This window comes from Hibiscus syriacus, unplaced genomic scaffold, assembly GCF_006381635.1.
Source record: "Hibiscus syriacus cultivar Baekdansim isolate YM2019G1 unplaced genomic scaffold, ASM638163v2 tig00111059_pilon, whole genome shotgun sequence".
Lineage (NCBI taxonomy): Eukaryota > Viridiplantae > Streptophyta > Magnoliopsida > Malvales > Malvaceae > Hibiscus > Hibiscus syriacus.
The window spans coordinates 1,717,000-1,731,322 of NW_024062966.1; the positions used below are offsets into that span (position 1 = coordinate 1,717,000).

At 34.1% G+C, this 14,323-nt stretch overlaps 1 protein-coding gene and 1 long non-coding RNA gene across 3 annotated transcripts; both read right to left on the bottom strand.

Moving 5' to 3' along the window:
- Positions 1–334: 334 nt before the first annotated feature.
- On the bottom strand, positions 335–3,690 carry LOC120151568. 2 transcript variants are annotated; one of them, XM_039163975.1, is made up of 5 exons: positions 3,371–3,688; positions 1,793–3,103; positions 1,579–1,711; positions 1,416–1,500; positions 335–922 (listed from the first exon to the last, which is right to left on the bottom strand). In XM_039163975.1, the coding sequence occupies exons 2-5, from the start codon at positions 3,085–3,087 to the stop codon at positions 681–683; spliced, it is 1,755 nt and encodes a 584-aa protein (XP_039019906.1). In that variant the 5' UTR covers positions 3,088–3,103; positions 3,371–3,688; the 3' UTR covers positions 335–680. The 2 variants fall into 2 exon arrangements, with proteins under 2 accessions (XP_039019906.1, XP_039019905.1); XM_039163974.1 differs by having other exon boundaries at positions 1,416–1,711; positions 3,371–3,690.
- On the bottom strand, positions 335–13,695 carry LOC120151569. Its single transcript, XR_005518626.1, has 3 exons — positions 13,684–13,695; positions 10,344–10,345; positions 335–624 (listed from the first exon to the last, which is right to left on the bottom strand). It is a non-coding gene; the product is annotated as an uncharacterized LOC120151569 (long non-coding RNA).
- Between the last annotated feature and the right edge of the window lie 628 nt (positions 13,696–14,323).

Consider the following 14,323-nt stretch of genomic DNA (forward strand, 5'->3'; position numbering starts at 1 on the left):
TTTCATCGTATTGTTAAAAGTTATTTTTCCATTAGATTTGACAAATTAATAACCATGAAAAAAATATTTACAGACAATGAAATCAATGCCCATAAACTCAATAAAAAGGATGCGAATGAAAGGTTCAGTATACAATTGAGGAATGAAAAACTAAAATTTTAAAGCAAACTAAGAGCGCAGGATGAAGATGAAGATGAAGATGAAGATGGATTTTCTCCATCAAGTAATTTTTCCATGCTAGATTATACTTCTTGATCTGAACAAGAAATAGGCGCACTCTAAACCAGTGTCAGGATTTCTTATTCTACATGGTTTTTGTAAACCATAAATCAACAGTCTGAAATGAAACATAACCCAACTGATAGAACAAACCGGATAAACCAAATCTTCTTATGTTAATACATGTCAGCTTAATGCTTACATTCCGATTCCAATATAATTATCTACTACAAATAAGTAAAAGCTATGACTACATATCATATATGATTGTTTTTGCTATATATTTTACTTTTATTCCGAGATGGATATTATATCCAACGCAGGTTGAACTTTACCACAACCATGAAACTCCAAACTAGTTGAACTCGGAGACGAAAACCAAATGAATGGATGCAGATGAAGAAACTAACAATACAGTGAGATTCACGCTGTGACTTTCCAACTCTTTGAGCAGTCACGAGCTACTGATTCGACTCTGATTTAGTCATTGTGTTCCCGTTCTGCTGTTGGGATTGCTGCTGCTGCTTCTGGAACTGATGGCCAATGTTAAGCTGGGAAGACTGCTGCTGCTGGTGTAGCTGGAACATCTGGTGGTTAGGAAGTCGCTGCAAGACCATACCCTTAGTCGGATCAGCTTCACTGCCTAGCTCTCGAGTAGCAAGCTTTAACCGCTGGACCTCCGCGGTTAATGTTTCGTTTAGAGCTGCACAAATGCAACACAATAAGATAAATATTGACCGAACATCTTAATAGAGTTTTACAAACAAGTATAATAACCATTGACGATTTCACTTCCCAGTTCCCCTCTTCGAAATTTTTTCTATCAACGACAATAACATTAAGTATGATAGAGGAGGCTCAGGCAAAGAAATATAATGCAGTAAGTTGATCCCAAAATCAAACAGCAATGGAGTAACAACAAAGGATTAAAAGTAAGAACCATACATTTCCTATAAAAGATAAGAATATCTTATATACTAGCACACGCATAAATATGTCTTAAGAATCTCTTATTCTCAATGTCACTGTAAAAGTAGAAGATGAATATTTGCAGTATTACGAAAAACAGTAAATGAGATACTACGACTTGAATAAAGCATACTAATCCAAGACCTAAATTGCCATTGAAGAATCTAACTACTTTTTCTGTCAAAAGGAGAAGACAGAAGTTTTAAGAAAATGAAATCGGATTGTACCATCACGAAGTTGTGCCTGTTGCTCCATGGCCTGAATACGAAACTTCAACTCATTGTTCTGGTTTGTAAGGCCAACAGAATCTCTCTGCATCAATTTAAAGTTGAGGATAAGGTAAAGAAGAATAGGAAATATAAATAACATTCTGTGTTCTAAATTATCCACCTGTAGAAGTGTTAGTTGAGCAGACAATGTGGTAGCTTCGGTCTGCAGAGTCTGAACCTTGTGCTCCAATTCTGAAATATACTGCATCTTCCTTTCTTTGGAACGGGCAGCTGACTGACGATTAGCCAAAATCCTTAAAAAGGACCAACCAATAAGTTAAGTGCAATGCTTTAGCATGATCAAAAAAAGTTATTAGACAAGAAAAGTAGGATACCTCTTTGCACGCTTTGGATCAGCCATTGCAATCTCCGCAAGCTTCTCATTTGCCATAATTTTCTTCATTTCAGCCTCACTGAACTCACCACTTCCAAGCTCCAAACTAAAGGAAGCTGAATTTCCATCAATTGAATTGCTTGGTGAGAGTTGTCCTGGACGAGTTCCGGGTGAAGGTGGTAGTTTTGGCGACTCATCACTGGAGTTCAACATCCCCATGAAACTATCCATGGAAACACTTCTATAATGTCTAGAAGAAGGAACAATGTGTCCTCCTGCACTCCTTTTGATCCCTTCCCTCTTCTCCGTAGAATTCATTCCACCTCGTGATGCACTATTCCCACTCTCGTTCACACTGCTTTCCACTTCATTATCACTGCTATCACCTCCAGTGATCTTTGTTACACTTGCTCTGCTGTCCAAATCTTCATGATTACCGTTGTTCTTATCAGAAGAGTTCAAGGAATCCATATTATCTAAATTCATATATGCAGAAAACAAATCATCCACAACTTCCCCTTCCGATTTCCACTCATCCGTTCCTTCCGCATTGCCATTGTTGCCTCTTTCCCAGCTCGTCTCCTTTTTCACCAACTGAGCTGACCTAGGCACTCCCGAATTCCCCATACAAGACAGTGATCGCTCCAAACCACCACCCCTTGATGCAACGGGCGGAGGCGGAGAAGATTGCATTATGGTATTAAATCCAAATGGAATATCACTATTAGACCGCCTATGTTTATTTCGAGGAGGTAAACTCTCTCCAACCCGTGGAGTACTACCCTTGGAAAAAGGTGTGGGTGGCAACAACGAATGCGCAGCAACATCCCTATCTTCAATAGACAAATCAGTGATCTGGTCCGAAACTGCCATAAACGAAGAATCACGAGAAGGGGCAGGGCTCAAAGGGGGCAATGAATCAAAAGAAAAAAACGAATTGGGCTGCGACAAAGACCGGGAATGAGTCGGTCCCGGACTAAAACCCTGAGAACCCAATTGGTGAATCGAAGGCTGGGACATAGGGAGCTGTGAATAAGGCGAAATGGGTGGGATCTGGTTAGGGTGTGAAGGAGGGATACCAACTCTTTTATTAGTACCATCACCGCCACCACTACCATTAAAGTTTTGGCCAAAGTGAGAGAAATGCCTAGCAGACCTCATTTGATTAGTATTCAACTGAGACATCTCAAGATGATTCATTGATAAAGGTTGCTTAGGGATTGAAGATGATGATGTTCCAAATGAAGATTGAATCCTTTGCATCACATCAGTATTACTTTCTTCACTATCACCCATTTTTTTCGTGTTTTTCCTACCAATAACACGAAAAAAATATAAATATCATACCTTCTATACAAAGAAAAAAGCTCAAAAAAGATAAAACTTCAGCAAAGTCAAGCTGAACCCCATTTCAGTTCAAACCAAAACAAGCAACAATTCAATAAAATCAAATCCAGAAACAAAAAACAAAAAGAAAACAAAAGTAAAGCACAAATCAACCGAAATTAGAACAAGATAACAGTAAATGAAGATAAGCAAAGTAATCCATTGAGATCATTTAGTAGTGTGTTTCAAGTACCTTGAAAAATCTCAGCCATATTTAGCGGTAGTCTCTTTCTCTCACACATGAACACACAGAATACTTCTCCCTCTTTGTTTCTCGGAGAATAAATCATAAAATCATTAACAAATTGGTAAAATAAGAGAAAGATAAAGGTGTTGATGGTATTGTGCTTGTGTTGTCTCGCTCTAGATATTTTGACAAAAAAGAAAAGAAGAAAAAATTATGCTTTTTTGTTTTGTTTTTTTGTTCTCTCACTGTAGAAAAACGAAATAGCCCTTTTTACGGGGGAAGATTTGGAGTTTGGGAAAAAGATGGGCAGTCATGAGATGCACGTAATCTAAACCATCTTAACGCGTGAAATTTGCATTTGGGATTTGCATTTCAATTTGATTCCGACCTCATTTCACTCTTCTTTTTTTCTCATCACCTTCGTCTCCGCAGCGTATTCAGCAATTAACTCTTTTGTTTTTTTCTCTCCCTCCAAACACCCGACATTATTTATTATTTTTGTACTCCATATATTATTATAGGTTAAATGTCATTTTGGCCTTTAATATTTCATTTTATTATCATTTTGATACTTAAAGAATTTTATGTTTAATTTAATCACTAAACTTTTCAATCGATTTCTCATTACAAACAAAAAATTATATGACACTCTAGGGATGTGCTCTGTAACACATATTATATATTAAATTTGAAAAAAATGTAAGAAAATTAATTAAAAGAGCTTTTAAAATCCAAAAAAATAGCTCAATTTATTAAATAAACGATTCATGTTTTTTTGCATTGTTTTTATTTTTGAAATTTTTAAATACAACATATATATATATATATATACATTATGTGACAGTCGTACGAGTATTCATTGTCAAATAGTTAAGAATTTGTTATTATCCTTGAGGTCTCGGAGTTCGAGCATCGCATACACCAAGGGTATGAACGTTTATTGTCAAATGGTTGAGAGTTACATTTGAGCATATACTACATTTTACTCACGATATTTATGGGAAAAAATTACTATGCGTCACATGATACAATTGGAGTCGAAATAAAATTTAACTCTATTTAGGCATAATGTCAATAAATACAAAAGGTTAACACTTCATAATAGAGGCCTTTTTACCCTTATAAAACATCCATATTTAAAATACTCTAGAAAAGAATAAGGGTTAAAGTGATTATTTAGTTAATGTTATAGGTCTTTTTGTCCTAAAATATAACGCTGAGACCAAATTAATGCTTTTAAAAAATAAAGATAAAAATGATAATTTTGATAAATATTAAAGGTTAATTTTAACATTATATATATCATTTACCACTGAGAAAAAGATAAAAAGTAATATAAAAAGGTATAAGTATTAAACTCAAAATTTATAATTATAAAATATTACTTTTATTTTTTATTTTAATTTACTTCTTTAATAAATAAGTTACAAGTTTTTTGGATCATCAAACAAAATTCACTTCATAAAAACTAAACAAATAATAATGACAATATGCAAAATGGCTTGGAATTTAGGTCAATAAAAATGAAAAATCCTTAAAATGTTTTTATGCTACTTTCTTACACTTGTGTTAATTAGTCCCCAAACTCAATTCAATGAACTTTTTTTTAACCAATATCCGATCTATTGACCGACTAATCCAGATCGGGTATTACAGAGGCGAGGGAGACCCTCTCAACCCAGTTTGCTCCATTCGCAAACGTCAGGATTTGAACCCCTGACCTTGTTTAAGGGACCTAGTGCCTCATCCCACTAGATCAACATGTTGTTTAGTTGTTGGTAATGAACCTCTTTGATTTGCTAGCTTCGTAAACAATTTTGATGGCTTATTCTTTCCACAAATTTGGTAATTGGGATTTCTTCAAATTTGGGCATGGCAGCTTACGTCCTGATAAATTAAGCCCCAATATTTCTTAAATGTTACTCATACGGCCAAGGAAAGTAAATAGTTCTCTTTTTAATCCTTATCATCATTGTCAATTCAAATTATCTCAATTAGCTCCAATATCTCTTTATGTTCAATTTTTTTTGCATAATTATATTAAATAAACTAAAATATGAATACAAAACTAATTCAAATACAAAATATTAGATTTTATTGTAGGACTCGCAACACCTTTAAATCTTTGCAATTAGAAATATCTTATTCTAACCAAACGTGGAATCCAAGGTTAGTGGACTTTTAGTTGCCTAATTGTCTTTGACTAAATTACAGTGGTAAGCAAATCATACGAATTGCTTGTCTCCCAAGTTAAAATTCTTTAGACATTCATCTTAGTCTTTTCCGAATTGTTTAGGGAAAAAAAAATCAAATGGGAGATTTTATACGTTTTCTCGAACAGCAAAGCCAGTCAAAAATATTTGATTGTTTTTCTTTAGATAAAACTCTACAGTTACTATCTAAATTTATTTAATTATATTTTATTTTTAGAGTAGTCTAATTATATTTTATAATAATCAATTAAGAAACTTTAAATAGGGGTGTTGAAACGGGTAATTCGATTAACCGATCGAACCGATTTAACCGACCGAACCGAATTACCCAAATGTCATTAATCGATTTTTTTCACCCTTAATCGTTAATCGAATCAAACTTTTTATTAAAAAAATTAATTGAACCGAACTAAGTTCGGTTAATTGACCGGTTAACCGAATTAACCCATTTTACCGAAATTTATAAATAATATATATTAAATATTAAATATTTTTTGTTTATTCGGTTAATTTGGTCGGTTAATTCAGTAAAAACAAGTTAAAACTCTCATAAAGCTAAATAATATATATATATATATAATATATTAAATATTTAATAATTCGGTTAATTAAACGATTTCGAACCAAATTAACGAAACCAAAATTTAAAAAAAAAACCCCATTAACTATTAACTGACCAAACCCAAAATTAACCAACCGATTAACCGACCGAAATTTTGGTTCAGTCGGTTAATTTGATTTTAACCCAACAATGAACACCCCTAACTTTAAAGACTAAAATATAGTGAAGAATTTAGGGTAAACTACTTTAAATAGCACTCACCTTTAAGTTCAAGCTAAAGAATGTCACTGACGTTTTAATTTTGTTAATTTTATCACTGATGTTTATATTTCACTGTAATTATGTCACTCCGCTCCGCCATTAATGGCTTAACGGCACGATGACATGGCATCTTTGTGCCTTGACGGTTTTGATGTGGCTCTCTTACCAAAACGACGTCAATTTTATCACTAACGTTTATGTTTCACTGTAATTATGCCACCCCACCATTAATGGCTTAACGGCACGATGACATGGCATCTTCATGAAACCGCCGAACTAACTTAATAACCTGGTATATTCTTAACCGAACTAATATATCTTTTAAATTGTAGTTGTATATATATATATATATCTCTCAACTGATTTGGTTAATTTATTCTTGATTTTTTCTGTTGTTGCATTGTGATTATCAGATAAAAGAACATAAAGTGATTTGTTTATACGGAGGTGAGAAAATGGAAAGGATTGAAAGTTTCGCTTTCGTAACGAAAGGGGTTGTGGACGCCCTCAAAATCAGGTTAGAGATGGTTTATGTCGGCAAGAAAAATGCCGAGGAACGTGTGAAGAAGATTACTACTTTGATCAACGAGAAGCAGATCAACCACGCCTGGCAAGATGTCAGCGTGTGGTTCTTCTGGAACTGGATTGAGAGCATGTTGTACTCCAAGACCCAACATGGAAAAATCGACGAAACGGATGTGATAAAGCAGGAAATGATGACGATACTCGGGTACGACGGTAGCGAAGAACACGAATGGGCGGTCTTCTTTTTCGGATCGACTGAAATGGTGAGAGCCAATGGACAGAAGATGCTTAGCAGCATGCAGAAGTTTGATCAATGGGAAGTATTTGTCGGGCAAATAGGATTTGTATCGGCACTCCGTAAGCATCTCGAAGGGATTACCGACGACCATCATTGCACTCGACTTATACTACCGGAAATCATGACGGGAATTTTAGAGAGTGTATTTTTTTTGGATAATTCATCAATTTTATTACCCAAGGAAGCATAGAATGCTACAAAAATACCGATCACAAGACATTATATACAAGGTACAGACAAAAGAGTCGATCGGTTTTAATCAAAACCCCAAGAAAAACTGAGGTTAAAGTTAACTCTTTCAATCATATTAATGTTCTTCCCCCTAAGTTTGATTCCTATACATTCTTTGATGCAAGTTAGGAGGTCGTCATTAGTTCGAAAGCATCCTTTAAATATTCTTCTATTGCGTTCTTCCCACAGAAAATATATAGAAGCACCCCATGCGAGCTTAAGGATGGTAGACAAAAGAGACTTTTCTTTCCAAGAACTATGAGCCCAAACAAGCAAATCCTCCATGATGAGCAGTATTTCTTGATGCTGCAAAGTAGTAGAATTTTGCTCCTAAAAAATGAAACAGTAGAGCAGTCGAAGAACAAGTGATTCCTAGATTCCATTGCATTGTTGTAAAGCACACAATTCTCTTCAGTGGTGATCCCCATACGCTGCAGTCGGTCACGTGTTGGCAATCGATCGAGTATTTCCATCCAATCAATTAGACTGTGCTTGGGAATATACTATGAAAACAATATCAGTGAATGCCAGGGAACCTTGTTTTTCTTCACCCTAATCTCTTACCAAAAATCTTTAATGGTAAATGCACCATTCGATATAGGGGAGATAGCTTCACTGCGTAATTTAAGAATACGGTTGAAACTCCAACTAAAACTTGTTTTTCTTTCCATTTACCACAGATCACTGTCCTTAATAACATAGGCATGGATCCAAGCAATCCATAATGATCCCTCTCCAGCCAATAAATTCCTCATGAGCTTGATCATGCAAGCTTTATTCCAAATTTTGAGATTTTTCAGACCAAGACCACCCTCAGATTTTAATTGACAGATTTTTGCCCAGCTAAATCTTGCTCCTGTAGCTAATTTATCATAGCCTTTCTAGAAGAACCTAGAGCAAAACTGTTCAATCTTGCTGATTATTGCTTGAGGAAGAGAAAGTTGCTTACACCAGTAATTAGCAATACTAAACAGGACTGTTCGGATAAGTTCTAGTCTTCCAGCATAAGTCAGATTTTTACGAGACCAAAGAGAAAGTCTTGCTTTAATATTTTCAATAAGAGAATCACAGTCTTTCTTAGAAAGTTTACGAGTAGTCAATGAGATTCCAAGGTATCTAACTGGTAAATGATCGTAAGTGAACCCAGTAGCTTGTTTAATATACTCAACAGTATTGAATGAAATTCCAGCAGTGAAGAAAGTACATTTAGCAGCATTTAAGTTCAGACCGGACTCTCATAGAAACTTTCAAGAATAGTAATGACACCAATTACTGACTCAACATTACCCTTACAGAAGATTAACAAGTCGTCAGAAAAGGATAAATGGGTGAGCCCTACTTTTTTATATTTAGGATGGTAGCTATAAAGACCTCTTACAGCAGCCATATTAAACATATAAGAGAGAATATTCATTGAAAGAACAAAGAGGATGGGTGAAAGAGGGTTACCTTGCCTTATACCTTTTGCTCCCTTGAAGTATCCAATTAGACTTCCATTGAAGGAGATTGAGAATCTAGCTTGTGTGAAGCAAACTTCAATTCAGTCAATAAATCTTTGAGGAAGGTCCAATGCTTTAAGTACAGCAGAAAGAAAGCCCCAATGAAGAGTGTCAAATACCTTTTGAAGGTCGATTTTCAAAGAACGTCTTGGGGAAATGACTTTTCTTCCATAACCTTTAACTATTTCTTGTGCAAGAAGGGTGTTGTCAACAATGCTTCTTCCTTTAATGAAAGCAGTTTGATTTAAAGAAACCATTCCCAGGATAAGAGTGGTCAGTCTCTTGACTAAAATCTTGGTTATAGTCTTGTAAATGACTGAACATCAGGATATTGGTCTGAAATCTTTGATCTTACTTGGGTTTGGGACTTTAGGGATAAGGGCAAGAGTGGTAGCATTGAAAGCAGGAAGCATTTTGGATTGCTGGAAAAAATATTTGATTGCTCCTACTACATCCTCACCAACAATGGCCCATGTCTTTTTGAAGAACAGATGAGTTTATCCATCTGACCCCGAGGCTTTGTCATTGCCCTGTTCAAAGATAACTTCTTTGATTTCTTTAGTGGTGACATCTTTGGTGAGATTAGATGAATGCTCATGAGGCAGAGAATAATTAAGAATGTCTTTCAAGAATTTATAATCACATCCTTTGACTTTAGAATCAACACTCTCAATAAGATTCTTATAGAAAACAACCACTTCTGAGGCCATATCATCGAAGGATTCTAATCTTAATCATTTATCATTAATGAGTATTCGGATAGTTTCCTTCTTGTTCTTAACAATAACTGCAGAATGGAAGAATTTGGAGCATTTTTCCCCTTCTTTGATCCATTGAATCTTGGCTTTTTTTTCAAGAACAATAGCTCTGCTTCTTCAAGGTTGAGTAGGTCTTTTTGAACCTGAAGCTCTTTGTCAATAGTATCAGCTCCATTTAAAGAGAGAATTTGATGATGTTCCAATTCAATTTTCTTAACCTTGACTCGGGTGGATAATTCGTTATAACATGAACTATTTAAGTTCCTAAGACTTGTCTTAAGGCGCTTGAGTTTGAGAAACAAGGTTAACATAGGATTACCGAAGACATTAGAATTCCAGGATTGTTCAACAGTACTCAAGAAAGTAGGATGGAGGGTCCATAAATTAAAGAACTTAAAAGGTTTGGGGCGATTAATAGGAGTATTTTTGGATAACCATGCAATTGACATGCAATGATCGGAGACTCCTGGTGCTAGGAATTCAACAACGGAATTTTAGAAAGCAGCAGCCCAATTAGCATTAATAAGAACTCTGTCTAACTTCCTAGCAAGGTAGGAATCGGATTGCTTGTTACTCCAGGTAAAAACATGGCCAATGTAGGGATGATCATGGAGGTCAAGCTCTTGAAAAACATCTTGGAATTCTTTTATTTCTGGAGTGGAAAGAAGACATAAGAGTTCATGGTCAGAAGTTTCATAAGGGTGTAATGTTATGTTGAAATCACTACCTAGCATCCAGGGAAGGTGGCCAATGTTTCTTTCCAGGGTAAGAAGTTGCTGCCACTGTCTTCGAATGATGTTATCATTACTTCCATAAACAGCAGATAAATCAAAAGGGGTTCCTAAGTAAGAACCAGTAGCAGTGATGATCTGATCAGTAGCTTGAAGAATAGATAATTCTATATTTTTCTTCTAGAGTATCCAGACTCTCCCATTGACAGCATAATCATAATTCGAACTAACATACCAATTTGATAATTTTGAGTCAAAAATGAATATGGATTTTTCCTCTTTGACTCTAGTTTCCAGCAGGCATAATATGTCTACTTTATTCTGAGTAGCTCTATGAATTACCTTATCTTGCTTCAGAGGATTATTGAATCCTCTAACGTTCCAGAAGCCTACAATCATTGTGAAGGAGAGCCTCGAGAGGGACCTGCACCCCCAGCTACTGAGCTTTTAACTTTTTTCAGTTTGGTATTCTTTTTCAGTTTGAGTTCTTTAACTAGTTCTGCTACTCCCTTGGATGCAATTATGCTTGTTCTTTGAGGCACTTCCAGGTTTGTAGAATTTTCGTCAACGGAGTTAAGAAGTTCATATCTATTACTTGAGCCAACAAAAGAGGCTTTTTCTTTGGCTGGCCGTCCTCGAGTTTTTTAGGGAGTGAGTTCTGGTTACCAATAGAATCCTCTTTAGTTGAAGAGATCGGCTCCGAGGAATTAGTATATGTTACAGTTTTCTTTCCAGGACTATCATAAGGAGGATCTGAAGTTACTGCATTTGAATCTACATAAATTGGTTCAGCTACAGCTTCATTCTTTTGAGTATCTTCAATAGAAATTTCAGAAGTGGCAAGTTCATGAGTCTTATCAGATCCTTCTAAGGATTGATTAATGATAGAATCTGTTTTTTCTTCCAAACTTGTACTAAGCTGGGATTAGAGGAATTTTTAATCAGCCAGTTCTTTTCATTATGGCCAAATTTTCTGCAATTCCTATATCTAGAAGGCAGCCAAGGAACTTCAATGAAAACCGAAGTGGTAACATTATCTTTAAGAACAACATCAATAGATTTTGGAATGTCGTCATCAACACTAACTTCCACACAATTGTTTTGCAAATTCTAGTCTAGTTTTGGAAGCTATTACAGAATCCATAGATATAGGAACACCAATACCACTTGCTATATAACTTAGACCAGCTTGGGAGTAAAGTTCTAACGGGACATTGTAGAGATGAACCCAGATTGGTATTTTAGATAAATTAAAGTGTAGATATTTAAGACTCGGTTCCCATTTTTGGAGTATAAGGGGTTTATTGAGTATGTGCAAGGGGACATTTTCAATAACCCATTCCCTAGCTGATTCAGATGCAAAAGAAAAGATGTAGAGATTATTCCCAACTAAACTCACCTGAACTCGAGAACCTTGCAAAGCTTTTGTCCACAGAGAGTCCACAATCCGTTGCATCGTTGTAAAATTTGGTGCTAGCCCGAGGAACTGTCCCACTAAAGATAATTTCCATTCAGAAATCCTGTCTTCTAAGATCTCTGAGGGAGGATTAATTGTTGGAATACCGTCTTTGATTGATGGGGGTGAAAATTTAGGGATTGGCTTAATGAACTCCCGAAAAGTTTCCTCCAGTCCATCTGAAAGAAGGAAGGGATCTGGAAGAGAAGAGACTTTAGAAATAGGTTGCGAGGATGATAGGGTCACCGGAGACACGACAGAATTTCTCGATTCCGTTAGGCCTGCTAACGTGCACTGGAGAGGGCATTTGAAGTAGTTTGATTGAATATATTTTACTGGTTTGAAAAATTATGAGTTGAATGAAGAACATCCGAAAACACAAATCCAGAAGTTTGCAAATTTTTATAGGAAGACATTTCAGGGAGTGGTAGTCGGACAATTTTCATAGATAAAGATGTTTAGAGAAAATACCATAGATTTGGATTGATGAAGAAGATAAAGCATACAACTACAATTTAAAATATATATTAATTTTGCCAATAATATATAAAGTTATTAGTTAATTTGGTGATAGGGTGTTTAGTATTTCTACTCGAAGAGTTTTGGATTAAATCTCTTAGAAAACATTTTTTTATCAAATGATTCTAAGAAAACGATTAAGATGACTCTCTTTTTCATATAACCAAATTCATCTATGATCGAGATAAAAGAAATATTGAATGATTTTGATTGAATAAAATAAGATACGGCGAGTACCTTTTAGATTTTTATTATAATCTTGCTAAACAGACGACTAATAACACCACAAATTTATAAATAATTAAATAACAAAATAAAAATAAAGTGAAAATTCAAAAAAAATAAAAAATTGCATAAAAACATCAAAAATTTAAGATTTCAGTTAAGATATTTAATTACCTTCAGGTTTTAAAAAGAATTCATTGAATTTGAAAAGCACCTAATGAATTTAAATAAATAAGAAAGAGAGCATTACATTATACAAGTTGTAAGAAAATAACTCTTAATTTAAGATTTTGAAGAGATAAAAGTGTAGTTCTTTGAAATTAAATAAGACTCTAATTAATATAATTTTGATTTAGTAATATTATAATTAAAATTAAATTTGATAAAATTATAAAATTATTATTTTTCTCTTGACATGGGGTGGGTCATGACCTAGGTAGGCCCAGGCTTACCTTCTCTATGAATAAGACTAAGATTTTCGATGAGTTTGAACTAAAAAAAAGATAAGAAAAAATAGTTCAATGATCATTTCAATCGAATAGAAACTAAAAATTAAAGTTTTGGGTCTATAATTGTTAACCATTGGATGAACTTGAAAGTTAAAACCCAACTATATTAATCTTTTGACTAAACGAAACATTCTTACTATTGAGATTAATTGAATGTCTCTTCATTTATAAAAAAAAAATCAATATTTACAACGACTACTAATTTAAAAAATTAGAAATTTTAGGGGAATTTAACGTGTTGTGTTAAAATTTAATAATTATAATATAATTTTTAAAAGGTCAATAGCTAAAATGAAAATTTCCTAAAAGTACGAGTGTCAATGTAGTTTACCCATAGTTACTAATTCATGTGACAAGAAAATTATTGAGTTCCAAAAAGGAAATGTCTTTGCCCCATCTTTCTCCCATCACCTTACACTATGGATGAGCATGAGTCAGGTTTCGGTTACCTGATATGATCCGAAAATTTTACAACCTTCATTCGATCCGACTCGATTAGATTTTTTGAGATAAAATCTAAATTCGATTCGACATGAAATAATAAAAAATATTAATTTTATTCAATAAAAAAGTGATTTAATTGAAAAAAAATAATATATATGAGGGTATTATTGTAATTATTCTTAAATATATAAGATAAAATAATATTTTTCGGGTCGGTCAAATCGGGTATATTTTCACCCTAAACTCGAATTCGACTCGACCCGAACATCACCTTTAAAAACCTGATCTGACCCGAACCCGAATTTTTTTTAAAAAAAATCCTACCCAATTTAAAAGTATCAAGTTAAAACCTGTCAGATTCGGGTCACATACTCATCCCTACTTACACCTTTCAAAACACTAAATAATGAACCACAATTACTAAGACAAAAATAAAAAAAGTTTGGGGTCCAATAATGTTCCTTTGCATTAATTTCATTTATTATATTTTAAGTATATATATATATATACACACACTAGTAAAATAATTCATTGTACGACTTGCGGCACAAATTTTGAACTTTCATGAACCAAGTCTATCATATTATCATCATCATTATTATTATTATTTTGATAATTGGAGGGGAAAACATAGTTTAAATATTAAATAATAGGATATTAATGTTATTTAATTATTGAGATGTTATAAAAACTATAGTATTTTTAATTCTAAGAAATACATCATATAT

Bases quoted from the DNA above. Each gene is read 5' to 3' on its own strand.
- LOC120151568 (XM_039163974.1), bottom strand. From the start codon at position 3,087: ATGGGTGATAGTGAAGAAAGTAATACTGATGTGATGCAAAGGATTCAA. The intron at 1,712-1,792 runs GTATCCTACTTT...GTCCTTTTTAAG, and splicing joins GATCCAAAGCGTGCAAAGAG to GATTTTGGCTAATCGTCAGT. The intron at 923-1,415 runs GTACAATCCGAT...GCATTTGTGCAG, and splicing joins ACAGGCACAACTTCGTGATG to CTCTAAACGAAACATTAACC.